General features: G+C 39.6%; 1 protein-coding gene across 1 annotated transcript in view; it reads right to left on the bottom strand.

The window, feature by feature from the left end:
- Positions 1 to 3514: 3514 nt before the first annotated feature.
- The window catches only part of LOC136858152 (mpv17-like protein 2), a 77769-nt gene continuing 56189 nt past the window's right edge, over positions 3515 to 25094 (bottom strand). Inside the window, exons 3-4 of the mRNA XM_067137483.2 lie at positions 7653 to 7796; positions 3515 to 7462 (exon numbers count right to left, since the gene is read on the bottom strand). Of these exons, the coding sequence (XP_066993584.2) occupies positions 7659 to 7796 (138 nt within the window). The 3' untranslated portion in view covers positions 3515 to 7462; positions 7653 to 7658. The remainder of the gene's footprint in view (positions 7463 to 7652; positions 7797 to 25094) is intronic.

Below are 25094 nucleotides of genomic sequence, written 5' to 3'. Positions count from 1 at the left end.
TCTAATAGGAGCGGTATTTATTTCCCTATAAACAATTATGTCATCTGCATACAACCTTATTTTTGATGTTATATTATTCCCTAAATCATTTACGTATATTAAGAAAAGTAACGGACCGATTATACTACCCTGTGCAATTCCCTTCCAAACTTTCTCTTCCTGCGATACGTTATTTCCTGCTTTGACTTTCTGAACCCTTGAATTTAGAAATGCTTTCACCCAACGTGTAACCCTTACGTCCAGTCCTATTCCCTCCAATTTCTTTAATAATATTCCATGTTCCACTCTATCAAAGGTTTTGGAAAGATCTATGGCTATGCAATCTAACTGGCCTCCTGAATCCAATTGATCTGATATGTCCTGCGGAAATCCCACCAGTTGTGCCTCACAAGAAAATTTCTTTCTAAATCCATACTGGCTCCCCATGAACCAATTTTTATCATCACATATCCCCCTGATGTACTTTGATATTAAACTCTCCAGTATTTTACAAACTATACTGGTCAGGCTGATTGGTCTATAGTTTTCTGGTTTCCTTTTATCACCCTTTCCTTTATAAATTGGTATTATTATAGATTCCTTCCATTCCTTTGGTATTACACTATTATTTATGACATAGTCAAAGAGAAATTTTAAATAAGGCACTATGTACCACCCCATTGTCTTTAACACCTCCCCAGTAATTTGATCACTTCCTGCTGCTTTTCCTTGCTGAAGCAGTTGGATTTCTCTGAAAATATCTTCATTTGTGAATGAGAAGCTTCTTGTTTCCCTCTGTGTCTCTCCTTCTGTATCTTCTGTTTCGGTTTCCAACTCCTGACAATCATCTACTGAATATCTGAATTCCTTACTAAAGAGGTTTGCTTTCTCAGTATCTGTTAAATAGTGTTCACCCCCTTCTCCCACCATTGTAGGAATTTGGATTCCTTTTCCTTTTTGATTCCTGATATATGAATACAGCTTTTTCCATTTCCCTTTGTGGTCATTACGCTCTTGAAGAATGCCATTCATATAATTCTCTTTTGCTTCCTTTTTCACTCTATTCAGTTCCCTCATTAGCTGTTTTCTAGTTTCTCTACTCTCCCTACCTTCTTTGATCTTCCTGTTTACTATTCTACATTTTCTTTTTAATTTTCTTATTTCCCTTGTATAATAAACAGGGTCTGAGGTCATTTTACCCTTCTTAACAGGTACAAATCTCTTCTCTCCTTCCCAAATGATTCCTTTGAATTTAGCCCAAAGTGTATCCACATTACTCCCTTCACTTATCCAACAACTGAATTGTGATTTAAGGTAAGTCCCAAATTCATCAACTTTAGTTTTTCTGTACAATTTCTTGTCTTGTGTGACCCTCCTATTAAGCCTTTTTGGTACCAGTCCTACATCCATTATTACAGCCTTATGGTCACCTATTCCTTCAATTACCTCAGTTTTATCAACAATTTCCCATGGTTTAATCAAGAATACATCTAGTAAGTTATTGAGACGAGTTGGTTCTTGAACTACTTGTGTAAATCCTCCCTCCCAGATTAACTTATTTGCCAGTTTCTGTTCATGGGCTTCACTTGTAGCTCCATTCCATTCAACTTCAGGCAAGTTTAGATCTCCCCCAATTATTACCACATCATTATTATTGTTTTTATGAATATAATCTATTATTTTCTCAAGTATTTCCACATCTCTTTCCTCTCTTCCTGGCCTGTATGTTCCTATAATTCCCACCTCCATCATATTATCACAAATTAATTTTATCCCTAATATTTCATCCCTTTCATCGGTAAACCATTCATGTGAACAATAAGTTTCCTTCACCAGAATAAACACTCCCCCTCCCTTTTTATCTCCTCGGTCTCTACGATAGACTGTGTACCCTTCTGGAAATACTTCTCTGTTACCCACCCCTTCTCTCAACCACGATTCCACTCCTATCACCACATCAGTCTCATAAGATTCCATCAATGTACCGAATTTTAATTGTTTATTTACTACACTCTGACAGTTTACCAAGAGCAATCTCAGACCCCCTTCCTCCCTAAAACTTGACTGTTGCAATTGGTTAACTTGAAATTCCCTGCCTTCCTGAGTTTCATTTTCTAGTTGGCTGAGCCAGCTTGAAGTACGGCTGGCTCTTTCTACTAGTTTTCCTGGTCAGTATTATAACTCAAGGGAGTTGCCTTTTTTACAGTACTTATCTTAAGATTAATAAAATCTAGAACAATATTTGCTATCTTTCGTTTACCTGAATTGTTTAGATGAAGGCCATGCTTTGTGTAACAGTGTCTCTCGAAACTGCTGCTATCAATTACCTGTGTATTACGAAAATGTTTACAAATTTTAACCATATCTGTATTACCTTTGTCCACTTCAATGTTCACACACGAGTCTCTAATAAAATCATGCCTGTGGGGCACGTTCACTACAAAGATGTTAGTGTGAGTCAGCTTACCTAGTGTACATTTAAGTTCAGAAATGACATTCTTAGCGTCGTTGTGAGCTATGTCGTTCGTCCCGCCGATGATCACTACTGCATCACGACTTCCGAGATTTCTTGCCGCCTGCTCCGTGTTTTCCAATACCTTCGTCATTGGGGCCCCTGGATAGATGACAGCCGATGCTGCAATATCTTTATTGTTCATTTTCTCCGCAATTCCCCTCGCCTGGCTATCACCAAATATGAGAATGTTCGACACTTTCGCCGGTGCACTTTGTGGGATTTTAGGCCTAACTTCGCCGCTTCTCGTAACGGGTCTTGCGCTATACGTCTGACTGCTTCCCGTGCGGATACCTTGCGTATCGCTTACTTCCCTCAGGGCTGAAAATCTATTTTTAGTGTCAATTACAAAGTTGTCCTTATTTAACTGTACTTTTTTCCTCCTAGAATCTGAAGCAACTTGACACCACGCGCTAGAATTCACGGAGCCACCCGTGTTCAGAGTGTTTACTGGTACCGGTACTTTCGATTCCAGTAAACGTACCTTCTCCTTTAAAATCTCATTCTCCGCTTTTAATGCTTGTAAATCCTGTTGCAATAAAGAGAGAATTACAAGTACATTATCATTACCTCCATCCTCCAAGGAATGAGATGCCAGCGATTCGTTGACCGTTGTAGACCTAGGTTTGTTACCGCTATTCAAATTGCTCTCGCCACAGCTAACACAGGTCCAAGTATCTTCATTTTTAGCAAAACCAGCACTACATATACACTCAAAATGGTACCAAATTAAACACTTTTCACACTGGATACCATTCTTCACTCGCTTCTTGTTTACACCACACTTATTCCTGATTATTTCGCAAGAGAACCGGGAGCTATCTTCACTTACATCCTTCGCTGACGCCATCTTGAAACATAATCCACTATTAGCCTTTCCCATTTCAAAATAATTCTTAACAAGGCACATCAACTCATGAGTTTGGCAGAATTAAGCATAATATCAAAAGCAATTGTTTTGTTATTGGTTGTTGGATGATTTCTTCTAGTGGTTATAAGATATATTGTCCTATTAATATTTTATTGCCTTAAATTAGTGGTTTGTGGTTTGTGGTTAAAAAATTTCAATAAGCTGTCTTGTTTTTGATGTTGACAATAAAGGGGTTTTAACCAGCTGGGGAAACTTGGGTCTGTCAATGTGGCTTATTGTTGAATTTGTTAATGAGAATCTAAAAAGAAAAGAACTTTTTATTTTAGTGTGAAGAAATGTGTTGTTACTATGTAGGGATGCTGGAGGATGTTAAATACCTCCCCACTGGTTCTTTTAGAACGTATTGTCACCTTTTATTGTTAGAGACTGACTGACTGCATCGAGCAGTTGACTGGTTGATGGCATCGATGGAGGTGCGCAGAAGGAGTGGGAGGGACATTACAGTGGAAGAGAAAATATATTGGTGGGGAGTTCGTGTCATAGTATCTTTTTAAATTTTTTTTTCATGAAACTATATAAAAATTTCTTCTAATAAATGTTTTTGTTTTCTGTAATTTCGTTGATATCAAAGTTACGGTTTTGCTTTTGACCTATTTCTACATAGACTGTTTCTAAAATATTAATTAGGATGCCTTTTTTTTTTTACTGACATAAAACTGTTAAGTTCTATTCTATTGCTCACATATGTATGTTATATTTTTTTGCATTTATGTATTCTTGGTAATGTGTTAGAAAATTTCTCCTGGTTTGTCTTATGTATGTTGTTTTACAATGAGAATATTTGAGCTTGATGATCTCTGAGTTTAAATATCTATTGTTATTATGTGTAATGATGTGATGATTGTATATTAATTTACTGTTAGTGTTATAGTGTTAGTATACAAGAAGCCACCTTTATAGACACAAGAGCATACCTACATCGGTATTTCACTCCAGTTGCAGTCGAGAGGAGTTTCCCCAGCTGGTTAAAACACCTTTATTGTCAATATCTAAAACATAAGCAGACAGCTTACTGAAGATCATTTACCACAAACCACTAATTAAAGCAATAAAATATTAACAGGACAATGTAGCTTTTAACCACTCGAAGAAGAAGAAAAAAGGAAGACAACATAGTGACACATAAATGTTTTAAGAACTTTTAAAAATGTATTCCACTTTATATTTTAAACATGTCTAATGTATTTTTAGATACACTCACCAGCAAAAAAGCTAAACACTAGATATTTTAGACAAAATTTAATGTTAGTCCATTTGAAACCTTTGTCCAGCTCCATAGCTAAATGGTTACTATGCTGGCCTTTGGTCACAGGGGTCCTGGGTTCGATTCCAGGCAAGGTTGGGAATTTTAACCATCATTGGTTAATTTCACTGGCATGGGGACTGGGTGTATGTGTCGTCTTCATCATCATTTCATCCTCGTCATGACGCGCAGGTCGCCTACGGGAGACAAATCAAAAGACGTGCATCTGGCGAGCCGAACTTGTCCTCGGACACTACCGGCACTAAAAGCCTTACGCCATTACAATTTTTCATTTGAAACCTTTTATAAATTAAATGTTATGACATTACAACAATATGACAATGTGTAAGTTAATTAGCCCATTTGAGAAGTTTCAGTGCAAAAACTGATAAATAATATTGATCGTGACAATCACAACACCAATATTGCCGTTTCCTGTCTTTGGACGAGAATAACCACAAACAGCTGTGAATTTTCGTGCTGTGTATTTTTGTGGGCAATAAGTCTTTTTTACAAGTCAGGCCATAATGGCTCGTTCACCTGAATACACAGCAAGGGCCATGGCATTAGTGGAGGATGGGCGCAGTATATGCTATGTAGCAGACGTTATAGGCACGTCTTGTACAAACATGTATAGAAGTGTTAAAAGGTACAGAGAGGACAATACCTACATCAGGAGGCCCGGTTCTGGTCGTAGGAGAAGCACTACTGAGTGTGATTAATGCCTTCTTGTAATGCAAGTCCAAGAGGCCCGCCAAAGGACCTCCGACAGGGCGAGTTGACTGTGCGGTTTGGGCCGTGCAGCTGTGAGCTTGTATCTGGGAGATCGTGGGTTTGAATCCCACTGTCAGCAGTCCTGAAGATTGTCTTCCGTGCTTTCCTATTTTCTCACCAGGCAAATGCTGGGGCTGTACCTTAACTAAGGCCACGGATGCTTCCTTCCCACTCCTAGGCCTTTCCATTTTCGCCACAAGATCTATCTGTGTTGGTGCGACGTAAAGCAAATTGTATTAAAAAGACCTCTGGTCACGTGCAAGCACCATGCATCTCGGATGCAATTCGGCAATACCCATCGAAATCGGACTGTGGTGCAGTGGAGCTCAGTGCTGTTTATGGATGAATCCAGATTCTGTTTGACAGCACCAGATGAAAGGGAGAGAGTATGGAGAAGGTCGGGGAACATTATTCACCTTGTACGTTCTCTGCAAGGTCACCACCGTTCAATGGAGGCTTTGTGATGGTCTGGGCTGGCATTACCACTGATGCGTGCACAGAGCTTGTGTTCATGGAGAACGGAAGTCTGATAGCCCACCGATACTTCGAGAAGATTTTAGTGTATCATATGGTGCCTTCTGCACCTGTTATTGGCGAGAACTTTATTCTGAAGCATGACTGCTCGCCCACACGTTGCAGTTTGTGTATATGAATACTTGGATGAAGCCTGATTGAGTGCATGGTGTGACCTGCTTGTAGTCTCGACCTAAACCCGATAGGGCATGTCTGGGATATGCTTTGGAGACGTGCTACGAGTTGTTCCCCTGACATACTGGCTCAACTTTGGGTTGCACTCCAGACAGAATGGGAGCTCTTACAGAAAGAGAACATTTGATATTGCATCCTGAGCATACCTGATTGAATCACAGCTGTAACTGCTGCTAGAAATGGTAATACACGTTACTGAGGCAATAGAAATGTGTTGATAATATGTGAACAAATGAACTGCATATGAAACGGTGCAGAACTCTAGGTTTTGAATATTTCCAAATTCCTCTTGGTAGGCTAGACTGTTGTGATTGTCATGATCAATAATGTTTCTCAATTATTGAGCTGAACATTTTCAAAAAGACTATTTGCTTTAAAATACATTGCCATATTGTTATAATGTCATAATATTTGATTTTTACGGCTTTCAAATGGACTAATATTAAATTTTGCCTGATATATGTAGTGCTTCACTTTTTTGCTGGTGAGTGTATAATTTATCTTCCAAGTTGAAGATGTCCTGTAAAGAGGGACTAAACATGTACTTGACTAATTAAGTGTTTTTTCTTGATAAGGCAAAAAAAAGTATTGAAAGGTCAATTATAATTGAATATTATCAATACGGATTTTTGACAATGAAGTTCATAAATTGCAACTGCTTTATATTTTGATATTGCATGATAACATATTTCTTGTTATTCAATGCAAGAATGTTATGTTCAACCATCTAGCTGTTTTCTTGACTGCACATTTTGTATTTAAAAAAAAGATAAATATAAAACACACTGATGAGAGAAAACATTCACATGACCATAGTGAGAAAATTATGCAAATGTTTATTTTCCCCCAAACTTCCATTCATAATTAAAAGTGGTTAAATTACACAGCAAAATACAGTAGAACAGTGCTCTTTTTCATAACTTATGTGTGTAAAACACAATATATCAGTTTCACTGATTGCCTTAACACTAATCCCGACTTGTAAAAACTCCATTACAGCAACAACACTGAGCAGCATGATCCCTTCAGCACATGGCTGAAGCCAACTGCTATTGGTCAACAGGAAGAAAAGCCCCTAAACACATAATTCCAAGTGATGTCAGGCACACACTTTGTCAGTCACAAAGTAAATTCTCCCTCACTGTAAGGCGACTGTCACCAAGGGCTTTCATTTAACTTGCCAAGACAGGAAATTTCAGAACAAACCATATTTCATGCTTTGTAACAAGTACATCATTTTCTGCACTGATGAATGGTTCATATACAGTAGTGCTTTAGTCCCTGGATCACTTTGGTTTATGGTGGGAATTAGATGCTGAAACGTGAACACAACAGTAAGAGGGGGTCAAATGACTTGTATTTCTCATTTAAGTATTGAATGAGCAGTATTATAAAAAATTCAGTTTAAAAAAATTGTGCTGTATGCAAAGCAAGACTGTAACAAAAGATGTTTTCTACTACAGTTTATTGAAAATGAAGAAATCAGTGAATAATATAGTACTTACAATAGGCTATTTCACATCATGCTTTACGTAAGAAAGGAACACATCATACAACATTGTAACTATGTTGACATAGATAACTCTGTATTTAGGAGGTAAATAATAGAAGTTGATCATTTGTACTGGAGGCCACACAATCCAATCAACCTGTTGGACAAACAGAAGATTACATAAAATGTTAATATATATCAACTCCAAACTTTTTCCTTACCTATAATAATAATGGCGTATGGCCTCCGGAGAGGCCTGGTGCGGGTCTTTTTCTTGTAGACGGCCTATTAGGCGACCTGCATGCCTGTGAAGATGAGGGCCCTACCTAGGATGATTTCTAATGTTGAATACGCCACACACACACACACACACACCCAGGCTCCGAGTCATTGGAATTAACCAATTAAGGTTAAAATCCCCGACCCGGCTGGGAATCGAACGCGGGACCCTCTGAACCGGAGGCCAGTACGCTGACCATTCAGCCAACGAGTCGGACTTTTCCTTACCTAATTACTACTTATAATTATTTTACACAAAGAAAGTTGGCAGCTTTTGGTTAATAAGAAGGCTTTCAGCATTAATTTAAAAGTGCTACCTGTAATGGCACTGACCATTCGATATTCAAAATCATTAATACTATTGGGATATCATCATTATCGGCACTCGCTCCCTAGCGAGTCTAAAGATGGTCTTCTGAGTACATCGATGCTGCCAATAATAAGTTCTTATATTGCTGAAGAGACAGATTTTAGAATCACAAACTTGGCTGCAAAACTGGCTTCCAAAGCTCCTTGTTGTAGAGCATGGTGGTCATTTCTTCCCTGATTTCCTCTTTCTTTTCTACAATATACAGGGTTATTCTAAATTAATTACCTGGAAGTATGTATTTTGAATATTCAGCCCAAAGGCTGGTCCGGCCTTCAACAGCACCTTCATCAGCTGTCATAGATGGCCTAGGCATCACTGAAGAGCTGTACTAGAGAAATGAAGGGCAAGGTAGTTCCTGTTGCTTTCCTCACTGAGCCAGAAGTTACTATTAGGTATCAGTCTGCCAAGTCTACTGAAATGGACACACAAACTGACCCTATGAGCAACATTTTCACACGATTCGTAACAGGAACTGGCATAGGATATCAATCACTTTGAAACCAATAATCAAAATTTATTCAGATGTTTGGCAAACCTCATGCCATATCATAAATTTTTAGGCTTAGTCAACAGACTTTGTTCTATGCACTCTCCTCACTTGTCTGGCGGGAAACATGACACATTTTTCATTGAGGTGTACAAAGGTGCAGATTGTGTGCAGTGTTGTCTGTGGTTTCATGAAACAAAATTGCAAATCACCATACATAGACATTTCAGAGCAGAGTATCAAAACGTACCGCCATATGTCAAAACTATCAAAGCATTGTATGATCAATTCATGGAAACAGGTTGTATGACACACCAAGAGAAAGGACGGGTGACCTCGTATAGCAGACCACATTGCGGAAGCCTTGAGAGAAACATATGCACGAAGTGCAAAGAAGTCTACACCTACTAGTAGAGCAAGTTTGGAGCTGGCTATTCCACAACCTATGGTATGACGACCGCAGTGGAAGGGATAAAGGGTACTGGGTCAAGCACTGAGTGCTTGTGACAAGCAGTAACAGAATGAGCTGTGTGTGGACGTGGTGTACAGGATGGAGAATGACTATAGTTTTCTTAATAAGCTTATGTTCAGTGATGAGGTGACCATTCACCTTAATGGTACAGTAAACCACCACAATATGAGGATAAGGGGCACCCAGAAACCGATGACTGCCTGGAATATACCCAGGACTTACCAAAACCAAATTTGTTCTGTGTATTAAATTCTGTGAAAGTGTATCACCATTCTTCTTTTTCATGAGAAGACTGTGACCGGCATCGCATACCTAGATATGTTGAAAAACTACCTGATGCCACAGCTGCAAGAGGATATGGGAGAAAATGTTATTTTCCAACAAGATGAGGTGCCTGCTCATTACCACAACTAGTTCATTACATACCTATCCCACACCACTCCTGTTTGGATTGGACATGATGGTATCATAGCTTGGCCACCATGCTCTCTCGATTTAATAAATATAATAGTTTTATTGCAGCCAAATGGCCATGTAAGTAAGAACATTTATTCTAACATTTCCACATAGGTCTCATTCTTCTGAGCAGAATTTAGTCAATGATTTCCCTCTATTAGGACATGTCAAGACGTGGTATCTATCACATTCACGATCGCACAATTTACACATGCATCCGAATTCAGGTTCATGAAATGTTTTGGTTTTGCAAAGCTTATAGTGAAAGCCATGAACAGCCAATCTAATTACAATATGTCTTAATTCATAGTTCGCTTCCATCCATCCCCGCGTTGTCATAGCATCTGTTGCATAGAAATCTAACCAAATGTCTTCTCTTTTCTGCTCCAGTTCCGTAAGTAGTCGATCGTAATTTGTCGTGGATGGTAGTGACATCTTGAAGCGTAGCTCTCGATTTAATGCCAGTGGAATTTTTTCTTTGGGATATTGTTCAAGAAAACTTGTAGATCCCTCCACTTCCAACAGTTCACCATGATCTTCATTCAGGTAACTAATTTGAGTAACCCTGTATTTTATTGTACTAATACATTTGCAGCTGTTGTTCAAAATGTTGTGGCCCTCAGGAACAATACATCATCACATTGGCTGATCATATGCCCCAGTTGTGGCACTTCATTTTATACTTTAGAATATCCTGGCATCATGTTTGCAGTTCTCAATGATTTTGTTGTCCATCCTTCGAATGAGAATACACCATATCCTTAGAAGGCAAGTGGGTGACATGGTAGGCTCATTGAAGTTGATGTTAGATAATAATCATTGCCACTGTGCTCGTGGTATTGGCCTCTTCCAAGACACTGATGTGTATCTGACTGTCCTGTCATTTTACTCCCAGTATCATGGTATTTTCCTGGCATTGCAACATTTAGGGAGATGACTGGTGTATTTGAGGTGATACTGTATTTCAGCATCTACAGTAACATTTGTCAAGAGATGGATACCACGATAAGGAAAGGAAATGTTCTATGCTGAACAGGATTTTGTCAATCATCATGAAGGAAGGTGCTGCTGCATTGGAGTTTAACCCAAGTTGGTAAAGAACTTATGTTTTGTTAACCTTAATTTACAACTACACATGATTAAATTATTTCAAAACACTTTATAAGTCATTCTCTGTATTTTCTAAAACAGTTGTCTGTAAATTGGAGTTTCATAACTAGGGAAAGGATTTTTAGGCACAAATAGGTTAGAATGCAAATGTACTTAACCAAGACGTGTCTTCCACCCGCACAACGGTTCTGCAGTGACATTTGCATAAATATTAGTGATCAGAACTATCAGAACCCCTAAAATTTATGCAACTCACTGGCATAATTGTAGAGGGGTTAGATTAATCTTGCAGCTTATTCAAATGTCTGCATTCTAACCAATTCATGCCTAAAAATCCTTTCCCTATTTATAACTGAGGTTGAGAATGCTTTGGTTTAAGCTCACAGTGAGCTAAGATTAAATAATTTGCCACCAAATCTGTACAATATTGTAATGGCTATAGCAGCCACGATGCCAATTTTGCAATTGGCTTGTGGAGTCACCCACTATGGCTCGCCCACTTACTCTTTAACTGCGCCAATCATGAACTAGTCTAATGCAAGGACAGCCCCTTCTCTTGTCCCTCGTAGCGGCAGCACGAGTTAAGCATGGAAATTATGAGAGCGCCGAGCCTGGAGTCTTCTGCCTCGAGAGTCTTTTACATGTATCTAGCTATGGACCATTCTGGAATGTTTGGTCTCCTTGTAAAAAGGGGACAGACAACTGCAAGTTCAGTTCAGTCAAGAGCTCAGTCAATGAGTGATTGCCAGTGATCCTGATGTGAAAGTGCAGAGACAGAGACACCATCACCAAGAATATGAGCCGTGAGAAGCAAGGACACACCGGAGACCCGCCCCGGCACAGGAGAGCGATGCATGCCACTACCGAGACACTCCCACGAGATCACTTGCTGGAACTGCAGCGAGCGTGGCCACCTAAGGTTGAATTGTCATGTGAGGGGCAGCCCTTGATCACAGGAACAAATGAGGGCCGACAAGGAGAAGAGCTCAACGGCGCCGCCATCACCTTCCCCTTGCTTCACTTTAAATGTGGTCACCGAGTGGAGTGATGACAGCTTGATCGTCAATGGGTAGCTCGGAGATGAGCTCTGCAGGATCACGATAGGCATGGGGGCGGCATTAACCATCACCAGGCCTGATATCACCAAGGGACAGCCAGAGAGGGAGCCCATCCGCCCCTACATGTTGCGAATATCTTCAGGAGACACCATCCCTGTCCTGAAGGAGGTGCTACTAGAACTGACGCTGAGTCAACGACATCTATGAGCCTGGACCATTGTCGCTGCCACCATGGACGAGGTCATCCTGGGCCTAGACCCGCTACAAGCATACGAGGTGACGGTCGACGTGAGATGACGTGTGTTGTGACTCGGCAGACAGGAGATAATGCTCCGACGGCCAGATACGCAACCCCGAGCGATTAATGCTGGCCAGCGAAGAAGTGATACCCGCCAACAGCGAGATGATGGTGACGGCACGGCTAGATGGACCCGCACAACGTGACAGTATGCTCGTGGAAAGCAGATTGACGACCGCCGATCAAAGACTCTACCTGGACAGGACGCTCGTTCCGGCATGTAGTTGCGTTCCGGTATGAATAATGAACTCGACGTTGCAGGAGCAGATAATACCCAGCGGGACCGGGCTTGGGACATGTGAACCAGTCACATGCATCGTGCCAGTGGACAATGAATATGCACAGATCCTTGGAGCAGGCGAAGGATTGGACAAGCTGAGAGGTTATATCCGACGTCCGGCGGCATCTGGATCCGGGAAAGCTCAAGGAGCTTAAGGAACTAATCCATAAGTTCCAGAACATCTTCACTGCTATTGAAGGTGACTACAGAAGGACGGACAGGGTGTACCATCGCATAAACACCAATTACGCTGCCCCAATCCAGCAGCCACTCCATAGGGTGCCCCTAGCGAAGAAGTCAGAAATTGACCAGATGTCGGATGACAGGAAGCAGCAGGGAGTCATCGAGGAGTCAAACAGCCTGTGGTCATTGCCAGTTGTCCTGGTGAAGAAAAAGAACAGGAAGTTCCGTTTCTGTGTCGATTACCACAAGCTGAACGAAGTCTCGAAGGACTGTTTCCTGTTACCTCGGACACATGGCACCTTGGACACCTTATCTGGAGACCAGTGGTTTTTGACTTTGGACCTGAAGTCTGGGTACTGGCAAGTAGCACTCCATCCAGAAGACAAAGAGAAGACAGTGTTCTCAAATGGCCAACGGCTGTACCAGTTCACCGTGATGCCCTTTGGTCTCTGCAACGTGCTGGCAACCTTCGAGCAAGTGATGGAGTATGTACTGAGGGGGCTAACCCACGATGCATGCTTCATGTATGTGGACAACATCATTAATGTGGGATGCACATTCAGAACCTGCGGAGTGTTTCAGAGACTCCGTGGGGCTCACCTGAAGTTAAGACCTGGAAAATGCCAGCTGTTCCAGAAGGTGGTGCACTACCTGGGCCACATCGTGTCCTGGATCTTGAGAAATTAGGAGCCATCAGGGACTGGCCGGTGCCGAAGGATAAGCGAGAGCTGAGGAGTTTTCTTGGGTCTGAAGGAGCCCCTGTGCATGGCACCCATTCTGGGATACCCCAAGCCTGGGGAGAAGTTCATTGTAGACACCAACACCAGCGGTGTGGGAATTGGTAGGGTGCTGTCCCACGTGCAAGACAGCCAGGAGAAGGTGATCACCTATTCCAGCAAGACTGCAACCGTACAAAAGTACGATTCCCAATTTTAGGTTAGGAAATTTTCGTAAAATAATTTGTAATATAAAAGTAGTGAATACCATGTGAGTTTGTTAAATTAGGATGTAAGAACATAGTATCATAAGGAGGATTTGTAGTAAGGAAATACTGAACCTGTATATTTGTACAACTTTTAATTTCGGTATGAGTCTGTACACATGGCCTAGCAGTGAAGATTGAGCAACATGGGAAACAGTGACTATAATGGTAAAGACAGTTGAAGTCGGTTGAGTATGTTGCAACAAGTGGCTTGGAAAGTCAGGGTATAATAAGAACAAATATCTGTCTTAATGATCCACCTAATCAATACACTTCACTTTACAAGTGAAAATTCATTTAATCTTAGCATAATTTGGTACATGTTTAGTCTTTTATTTAAGACGTATTCAGTCGTTGTGTCTCAAAAAAAATTATTTAACAATTAAAATACAGAAATGTCCCTCTCCAATGACTTAAAGTTGAATGAGCCCATGTCCTATCAGGAATGTAAAAAAAAATATCTATACACTCTTTTTGTATAATACTGTCCAGCACATTCTCAGAAAAAATCTTTTACATGTTAGAATTTACCTCTTCCTCTAATTAATGTTGATTGAGGTTTGACATGGCTTTGGTGTACTGATTAAAAGTAGAAGTTGAGCTGGAGTTTCAGAGGTCGGAGAAAAATGGAACCTTGTCAGTTCTTAAATCGTTAACTGGAGAATACTGAAGCTTTCGATCTGATAAAATTGAAGTGACAAGGTCTGGAAAGAAAAAATATATATTTTAGTGGGTTTAAACATTCGGAGATAAAAGGAGTAAGTTTCTGTTGTGATTATGTGATAGGAAAACTTACCTTCAATTACTGCTCAGCCCTATGGGCAGTTACCATCCGAGCCTCACCACACTACTGCGCGTGTTATAATTATGTTTCCTCTCACCTGGTGGAACTTGGCTGGGGGAGGGAGGAGGAGGAGCACTGTTAGTACACAGCACCTATACACAGGATGGAAGGAAGAGGTGTTCATTCGCTTCTGAGGAAGTAACTTCAAAACTATTACAGTAATTTATTGTGATGTTAAAAATGAATGTCTGTTCGTATAATGAGTTCTTATTCTGTTGTATAGTATAGTATTTATTTATTTAAACATAACAGGCGATTAGCCCCAATACATGTTTACACACCCCCTTTTCATGCACAGACAACTAACAACCAAAAGAAAAGAAACACGAGACTCCACGTCCATCGTCTCCATTTAATATTAAGAAACAAAATAAATAATAAATAAATAATAATAATATCAATAATATAAGCTACCTACTACTACTGTCCGGCCGCACCATTGCCCCCGGTGAGAAAAAGGCCACCCTCCCTGCGATGGCACGACCGGCACTACCTGTGGGGCCCAAAAGAGGACCCCCTCCACCTTTACCAGATGACAGCGCAGTTCTTTCACCATTCCATTTACAGCCGGCCACTTGGGGCTGAAACTGCTCTCGTCCTGTTACTCTCCTCTTTCACTCCTCATCCTCTTACGAGCATGCCTTCCTCTCCCTTACCCATCTACTATATACATAAATAGTGAGAAAACCGCACATGCCTTCTTAGCTACAACTAAGTGTCCTCGTGCTACCGTACTACAATTAATTATAAGGGGAAAAAATAATAATGAACAATCAATAGTCACAATTAACTACCATACAAATGAAATACTAATTGAATATCTACAATTCCATTCCTAAATAAATCCTCCTACTCTATCCTTATATTCTACACATATCATTTATATCAGGTCAAATCAGCCGACATCAGGTTTCATCAACTATTAGCACATGACCTTGCCTGTCTATCTACTGTGTTCGCAATTCTTGTCCACTGTCCTAATATGGCTGAATTCCAATAAACTGTCAGTCAACAGTTTCACAATCACCTGTCGTATCACGATCCATAGGGCCTCCTACAGTTACAAAATCAAACAAGCTCCTTACTTAACACATTACACTCACCTTCTTTTTTTTCAATGACATAAACATAGTTCCATCTTTTCAGCCTTTACACATACACTTATTCTTCCTATGCCTCCTCCTCTCTCACCTTTTTAATAGCACATAAGTTCCTGTTCAACTGCCCCCCCCCATCTTACCATTGCCTGATAATCCACCTTATAAAAATCCTCTCATCACCTCTTTCTAATAATTCACTATGTTTAGCACTCAATAGACAATACCTTAACTTACTCGTTTCTTTACAATTACTAATTAAATGAAAATTGTCGTTTACTACCCCACACAATAAACATACCATCTTATCTCTACCCTTTAGCCATCCCTTGTTCTTGTGGAGTCCCATCAACCACCATGCCATCCCACCCCTATTAAGCCTATCAACATACCTAATATTTATCTCCGTTACTTCTAACACTTTGTTCAAAACACTAAGGGAACTTCTTGGCCTAGTTTCTTCTAATAATCTCTGCTTCTGCATATCTCTAATCCTCCTGGAGAGTACCTTCCACCTTCTTGCTTCTGTCTTCGACAAACCGCATCCCACATGTACCCCAAACCTATCTTTTCCAAATACCCTTTAATTTTTTCTAGCCAACATCCCTTATACATGCTCTTCAGTTGTTGATTGTACGCGGCTTGCACCAATTTCCCACCCTCTCTTTTCAAAGGTTTTATAACTGATACCCGGAAATTTAGCCAACAAGTTTTTGACTGATGCTAGGGCGGTAAAACCTTTGCTTCTCGCTCGACTTATCTGATGGTCCCAAGCCCCTTTTCTGTTAATAATAACTCTTAAATATTCCATCTTACTTACTTGTTCCAGCCTTTCTCTCCCTGCATGACCCATTTCCCATCTTTCTTTCTTCCTTTGTGTACCTGGGCTACTAGCACTTTCGATTTATTCCCGTTAATTTTCAAGGCCTATTTCTTTGCGAGATCCGACACCACAATTAAGCCCCTCTGCATCCCTTTTGATGTTAGCGTCATCAATATCACATCATCAGCAAAAATCGATCCCGGTATCTCCAACCCATTGTCGTATCGCTGATCAGGCACTCCCGCAGGTCATAAGTCGTGAGCAAGCGGTTCGAAAATAAATTCGAACCGCGACCTCACAATGCAGAAATAAAAGTAGATATAAGAAATGTTGAGTCAGAAAATGAAATAAAACTTAAGGTATCAAGAGGAAATAATTATATGTGTAAGAAAATGAGATTGAAATATTCATTGGGAATTACTAAAGGAGATGCAGTTCTGAGCTTTCAGACAGTGGTGAAATGTTTGAACAAACACAGGATATTGGTCAGTCCTTATCACTGTATGTACATGGTCAAGGATGACAGAGCGCGGCTTAAACCGCACGTAGTACAGGGAAAATTCCGAGGTTCGACCTTCTGGAACAATTGAGAAGGTTGAGAATTCCCTCAGGGAAGGGATGCTGCCAGCCAATGAGAATAAGACAAATCAGAAGTACACAGGGTTCAAAGTTCGGCTGAGCATAGCAACAGCGAAATACAGAATTAACTTAAGGGAGAGCAGAGAGAGGTGATCAGTTAGTTCATAGCTCACAGTCAGAAGAGGTAGTTGGGAAGGAAGCTGAAGGTCTGGCGGGGACATTGAGCCAGGCAGGTCGCGAACAGAACTTGAAGTGAAGTTCGAAGTCAGGAATATTATCATTGATAATAGTACTCTTAGACAATACGTCAGGAAGTCTGAACGCTCCAGTAAAAGAGTGGTAGGGTGAAGGGAACGCACTGGCGGACTCGTAAATTAACGAGAAAATAAGGGAAGCCTTTTAAGTAAATTAGGCTTACGCGACCAGGGAAAAGTACCGGATTCTGACAAGCAGTGGAAGCACATAATCTCTATTGCTCTAGTAAAGATGTAAAGTAAAGGGTGACAATTAAGGACTTTGACTGTTCTTCAATAGGAGTGAAGTTCTCTGGAGGAACCCACTCGATAGACACTAACTATACAGAGGAGGCTAGAGGGAAGCATCACTCAGGGACTAAAGTCTCCTATTATCAAGGAAACAGGGATAAGACTATACAAGATTCGGCCGGTCAGTAGGGAAGAGGTAACCACGGATCGACAGGTTCCAGTACAACATATGAACTCAATCACCTGGGGATTGGCCTGGACTGTAACATTGTAAATCAGAACTGTATCTCTTGGGGAACCAGTGAAGGGAAGAAGTGTATCAGCTTGTGCTAACAAGTGATAGTGAAACTCAGGCTTCAAGAAAGAAGACGTCGTAGAAGACTCCCGTCGCTCGGAAGATAAGTATTAACTAGTATTGAATGAACTAAACAGGGAACTAAGAACTTTTAGCTAGAGAGAAAGTTGTGCAGGATTAGGAAGTTCCCTAATTCAAGATCAAATTAGCATCAAGAGTTGTATATATAGATGTATATATTGTACAGTGAATAACTTTGGGAAATTTCAATATATTAATTCTTGGCATTAAGCCACCTTAATTTGGTGTTATCATTGTAGAGTATAGCGCATTTTAGAACCCTATCCAGTCCCCAGCTTGCCATATCCTTAGGATATGACACCATTAATCATGGGAACAGTCCAATTGCTTCCCCCACGTCCATCCAGAATATCGTTAATAAATAAAATAAACAATATTGGTGATAATTTACACCCTTGGTTTAAACCACCTTAGACTCTAGTGGTCTGCTCAACCTATCGTCACCCAATTTTACACAGCACCTAACCACTTTATATATTCCCTCCACTGCCCTTAACAACTTTTCCGACACCCCCAACCTACCCATTTTCTCTAATAGAGCCCCTCTATTCACTCTATCAAAACGCCTTTTCAAAGTCAATTGTCGCTACATACACCTTACCTCTTGGCAAGCTCATATATATGAATAATAACACAGTAGAGGTTTAGCCACCAGTCGCACACCATCAGCTAAACTACACACACCGCAGTGCGAGGTCCAATTTGGTTTCCGCTAAGAGCTGAGAATTAATATCTCCACGCGCAGTGTCCACTTTCTTCTTAACCAGAAATTCAAAAATAACTTCACATCCAACAATCAACAATGCTGCCCGTCAACTCGGCTTTAACACACCAACTGCCTAATTTCTCTGCTTAAGCTGATCAGTGTCAAGCCGACTCGGCATATAAAGAGTATCACTTTATACTTCCAGACTTTGGACATACTTGTATATATTTTTATATGTGTCATTTTACATTGTATTCTTTATTATGAGGACCTACTGATTTCCTACTGATTTACAACACTAAGCACCCCATTTGTACTTTGTTCCGAACTTCTTAGTATATATATTCCTTGTATAATTATTAACTATTACTCACCTGTACCGCACTAACATTTCTCATTTCATCTACCACACTTCACTTTGTAAATTATAAATCCATAAGATTCTTACCGTTAAAATAACATGTTTTAGGATTTCGCCAAGAGTTGTTTATGCTTTAATATGGCTGATGATGACCTCTAGGTGGGTTGAAACTAGTTCCATGTAATTTAAAATATTGTAAATACACCTTAGTATTGAATACGTGGAAACCTCTACTGTGTTATTATTCATATGTATTCTTAGTTCAATACGGACCAACAACATGAAATTCATAACCCTTGAAGCTCATATACTTCTCCAAAACCGTCTTCACTATCATTATATTATCGACTGTTAATTTCTTTTTTCTAAACCCTCCTTGGGAATCTGACAATACTTTGTTTCTTTCTGCTCATTCACTTAACCTGTTTGCTAACAGCCCTGTATAAATTTTACTTAAGGAATCTAGCAGAGATATACCCCTATAGTTATTCATACTGTTTTTACTACCCTTTTTCTTATATATTGGGCATACAATTCCTGTCTCCCACTCCCTAGGGTACTTCCCCCTCATCAAAAATCTTATTGAATAGTTTAACTATGCCCTCTATCATTGTCCCATTTTTGCTAATTTCCTTCCAAAACTTATTACAGATACCACTGCAATCCCCCGCTGCCCTGCCCCTAATTCTTCTTATCACTCCCAAAGTTTCTTCTCTTGCGATTTCCTTGTCTAGTTCATAAATTGCCACTCTTCTATTCCTCCAAATTTCTTTGTCCCTGGCCTCACTCAACCATACCTCCCCCTTCACACCGAGTAATTCCCTAAAGTAGCTAACCCACTGTACATCCTCAATACTCGTTTTCTCTAGACTCCTTCCACCGTTAATTATTCTATTTATCCTTCCCCAAACTTTCTCAGTGTTGTTCAACTTACATTCTTTATTTATGGCTTCAGTCTGTTCCTCTAACCATGCCTTTTTTACCTCACAAATTTTCTTTTTGTAATCTTTCCTTAACTTACAAAAAACCTCTCTTTCTAAGCTCCCACCTTTTTTTTCTATACTCCCCTAACGCTCCCAGCACCCTCTTTCATATACCTTCACACTCTATATTAAACCATTCTTCTCCCTATTTCTTTTTTCTTCTTCCATCATTATCTATCTGAGCTATCATCTTTATTGGATGTAGCAGCAATTCCAAGGCTTTATCGATCTTATTCTCCTCTAACGCCCTTTCCCATCCATATTTCAGTAAGCGTACTTCTTCTTTTGCTACCCTGTCCCAATCCCTTTCCACTTTCTCTGTCCATTTGTACTTATTATACCCTCTCCATAGTTCGTCCTTCATCTTAACTTATTTCCTTATATTCTTCTCCTCACCCCTTTTTAAGAGAACCCACACTGGGAAATGGTGTGATTCAATCCAGTCTCCCACTTCCATCCTTATAATATCCTCTAACACCCCCTCCGAGCTTAAAACTATATCTATCACACTACCCCCCTGCTCTGAGACATAGGTCAATTTACCCGTACTGTCACCCTCTTTCCATCCATTCAGAATATATAAATTCCCCGCTGTGCACAACTCTAAGAGTTTCTCCCCATAACTGTTTATAGTTTTATACTCACTTCTACTTCTCAACATGCCACTCCCGTCTTCCCTACTATATACTGGGCTCTGTTCCCTTATTCTCGCGTTCCAATCTCCAAATAGCAGCATGTCCTCTTCTTTTGCAAACCTCTCCCTTATCATACTAATCTCCACCAACAGCTCTTCAAAAAGATGCTTATTTGTGTATACGGAACTATAAGGATGGCAATACACGAACTCTAGAATTATTCTCTTCATCCTTCCCTCTACCCATCCCATATTAAATCTCATCCATATAACTTCCTGCATATCTGTCTCGATATCTTCTACTAGTTCACTAATCTCTTCTTTAATTAGTACTACCATTCCCCCTGCTTCCAACCACGTCTCCAAGAGTGCCACAACATCAAAACTTTCTACTACTTCTCTAACCTTTTTATTTCCTGTTTTGTTTCTTATCCCCTCTATATTCACACATCCCATTTTCCAATATAGTTATAACTTCTCCTCCCTCCCTTCTAAATTGCCTCCCTTATTCTACTCCTTGTAGCTCTCCACCCCCTCATTCCCTGTTTCAATATCTCCTTTCCTTAACATTCTTTGCCCTTCCATGCCCTCTGTATCATCCCCCTCTCCTGCACACTTTACCCCACAAGTCTTTTAGGCTCCTACTTCTTCCTCTGTTCATAACATCTTTACCTTTTTGTCGATCACTCTTCTCATGTTCTTTCTTCTCTCTAAACCACTACACACTGCACTCGCAAATTCTTGCTGCTCACCCTCACTCGCCCCTTCACTGCTCTGTTCTTCTGTATCCACATTGCGTTGCCCACTTCCACATGGGTTGATCTCCACTCCTTCCTCCACTTCACCCCTAGTTGTTTCTGCATCCTGCCTTCCATCTTGCACTGCCATCACTCCGCCCTTGGAACTGACGTGTTCGTCCATGTCTTTCAGCTTCGCCACTGGGTGCTCCCTAACCCATCTCCCATTCGTCACCACTAGTCTCTGACCTCTTATGCGGGCTTTTAGCCCTTGCTGCCTCGCTCTTCAAAGATGCCTATTCAGAATCTTCATGTTTTCTACACTTTCTTTTCCCATGTCCCTCCTCATCCATACTTTCTGACCCTGCAAGTTACTGCCGTTTCTTATCACAATTTCTGCCAATAGGGTAGAGAAAAACTGTACCCTAATTGGTGTCCGTCCTTTTGCTTTGCCCACTCTCTCCACATCGTCTATGTCCACTTCACTGAAATTTATCTTCATCCTATCCTGTATGATCTCTACTACCTTATAGATTAAATCAATCTTTCCTTCTTTCTCACCTTCTTCCACACCATATATAAATATGGCTTTCTTCATTCTCTCCTGCCTGTACCCGTCTGCTTCCTTCTTCTTCATCATCACCACCTCCTCTTCCAGATGTTTCACCTTCCCTCTTAATAACTCTATCTCTTTCTCATTGTTGCACACTCTCTTGTTCGATTCCTGTCTTGTTTCTAACCATTTCTTCATGTTCGCTATCTCCTTTTTCTGTTCTTCCATCATGTCCTTTATTTCTTGCACCTTATCCCATTGACAATTTTCTTCAATTATTTCCTTCACTGCCAGCTTCAGTGCTGAATTTGCCACTGGTATTTGGGCCTGGGTTTAATTCTCCCCCGCCAATGACAGCTAACACTGCTGCTACCAGCACCGCTTCACCCCATTTTACCTCCTCTTTTCCTTTTGCCAGTCCATTTTTGGCCTCCTTCCTCTGCTTCAGCTGCCACCTCCCAATCGCGGCCCAGTACTACTCGATACCAATCATATTTATGGCACGCACTGTACAAAGCGACCTCGCTCCTTGCTTGCTAAAGCCAGACTGCCCTTATTCTCTTGTAAATCTTTCAAATTATTTTTATTATAAATTTGGTCCAAACCTATATATTTTCATATATGCTCATCAGAATTCCTTTGCTTACTTTTTAAATATGATCAAGTCCCAATTTATACAACATTGATCACACTTAAGTTTGTAAATACCTGAATCTAAGTAATCTTCTTTACTATGATTTACACTATTATGTTTTAAAATAAATGAAACCTGGTAGTTGTGTTTCTTGAATAATTTTGTGATTTGGAAAATTCCTGGTTTGTAAACGTAAATGTCACATACTTGGAATTCTTGTGATTCTCTGATGTTAATCTTATGTTGTTCCTTCTCTTTACTTATAATTTTATTAATGGTGTTAACACTAAACCCATTTATACTAGCTATTTTCTGTATAAAACTTAATTCTTTATTTCTTTCTGTGCAAAATAAATGCAAATTGAAGGCTTGATAAACCATCCTAAAATAAGCGGCCTTCTTACGACTCCCAGGATGTAATGAATCTTTTTTGATTGTTACTGAAGTAAATGTATCCTTACTATACACTTTATAAGAAAACTTATTACCATAAGTTCCCTCTTCACGGTCACATCCAAGAAATTTAAAGAATTGTCCTTCTCTTCTCATTATTCTCTCATGTAATGAATTTGAAAATTGTAAAATATTGTTACTGTTATTCTGATGTTTATCTCTTATCACAAAGGTATCATCTATGAATCGTGTCCAAAATTCCAAACCTTGAATGTGTCCAATTATTTTGTGGTATTCTAAATGATCTAAATAAATATTGGCCAGGATGCCCGAGGCCGGAGCTCGCATTGGTAATCCCTTTTGACTATAAATTGTGTTGTTGAAGGTGAAATAATTGTTTTTGTGAGAAACTCCAAAATTTTCATGAATTGCTCTATTTCTAATTTCCCCAGCCGACCTTGACTAGTTAAATTCATTCTTATAATGTCTATTGTTTTACTGACCAGGATATTCACATACATATTAATGATGACATTATGAACATAAGTAGTGATGTGGCAAAAGTTATAAGATTCTATTGAATTTTTGATTAGTGATTTATTACAAAATTTATAATTGTTACAAAGAAATTTGTGCATAAATTTAGAGATGTTATATGTAGGACTGTTCTTACAATTAATAATAGGTCCTACTTTTTGAATTTTAGACAACACTAGACATTGGTAACCTAGGGTTCATATTTATCATCTTCTGAATTTTGTGTTCACTGAGAATAAACATAGAATTTTTCAATAATGATTTTAAACCTTTTCGGATTCAAGCTGTGGGGTCCTTATTGACTCTGGATAATAACACATCAGAAAAAAATCCTTTCTGTCTTTTCAATATAATCTTTTCTATCCAAAATGACTGTACAATTGCCCCTAATGGCCTTAGTTACGATAACATCGGTGTCTTTGGTTTTGAGTTGATTAACTAGTTGTGGGAGTCTTTTCTTTATTTCAAACCTAAAATCATCCTGAGAGTCCACAGGGAGTTTTTGAATATTAGACTTAGCTTCGGAAATAGTTGCAATGATATAAAAATCCCTACTAAAACTTGGCCAAACTTTTAAACTAACATTTCATTTTGGGTGTTTCCTATGTTTTTAATTCATTTTACATGTCTAACTGAGGATGACCCAATGCCGGGTCGAAACATGTCTATTTACGTGTGAAGTTTGGTCTTAATTGGAGGTAAAATATAGGAAGATTAAAATAGTTTTGTACCATTTTGTAAAACAATTAAATTTAGGTCCTTATTTAGAGTGTCTAATTCCTGGTCTGTGAAATGCATTCCAGAGAGGTTTCTGACTGAACTCAATTATAACACGCGCAGTAGTGTGGTGAAGAACAGGTCAGAGCTAGGTTCGGATGGTAACCAGCCATAGGGAGGAGGATTAATTGAGGGTAAGTTTTCGCATCACGTAATCGCAACAAAAACTTACTCTTTTTATCTCTAAAAGTTTAAACTCATTAATTTTTTTTCTTTCTTTTGAGACCTTGTCACTTTAATTTTATTAGATCGAAGGCTTCAGTATTCTCCAGTTGATGATTTAAGAACTGACAAGGTTCCATTTTTCTCTCACCTCTGAAGCTACAGCTCAACTTCTACTTTTAGTCAGTACATTGAAGCTATGTGAAACCTAAATCAACATTAGAGAAAGAGGTCAATTTTAACATGTAAAATATTTTTTCTAAAAAAGTGGTGGGCAGTATTATAGAAAAACTGTGTACAGATTTTAGTGTTTTTTTAAAACATTCCTGATAGGTCATGTGCTCATTCAATTAAGTCACTGGACAGTGACATTTTTGTATTTTAAATAGATACAATAATTTTTGAGACACTATGGCTGAAGAAGTCTTAAATAGAAAACAAAACATGTACCAAATAATGCATAAATAATTTAAGATTAAGTGAATTTTCATTGGTAAAGTGTAAAGTGAAGTGCATTGATTAGGTGGATTATTAAACCAAATATTTGTTCTTACTTAAGCTGTATCAATACAAACTAATATAATGAAATTTGTAAATTGCAACCCAGGGAACAGCCAGGAAGTATAGGCTGAAGATGGTAATTCATCAATGTGGATGAACATTAAAGATCGCTAACCTTTGTATCGGACACTCGGTAAACAAACCGAAAGCTACAATTTTAACTAGGTTGTGTTGACTGAGAGATGCTTGAAGACGTGTCAGAGCATTGCTACCAGCGGACTTTTGCAGACTCTACAGC

Source organism: Anabrus simplex, chromosome 1 (genome assembly GCF_040414725.1).
Source record: "Anabrus simplex isolate iqAnaSimp1 chromosome 1, ASM4041472v1, whole genome shotgun sequence".
In the NCBI taxonomy this organism is placed as follows: domain Eukaryota; kingdom Metazoa; phylum Arthropoda; class Insecta; order Orthoptera; family Tettigoniidae; genus Anabrus; species Anabrus simplex.
The sequence above is the reverse complement of the archived record's forward strand: the minus strand, read 5'-3'. Positions and strand labels throughout refer to the sequence as shown.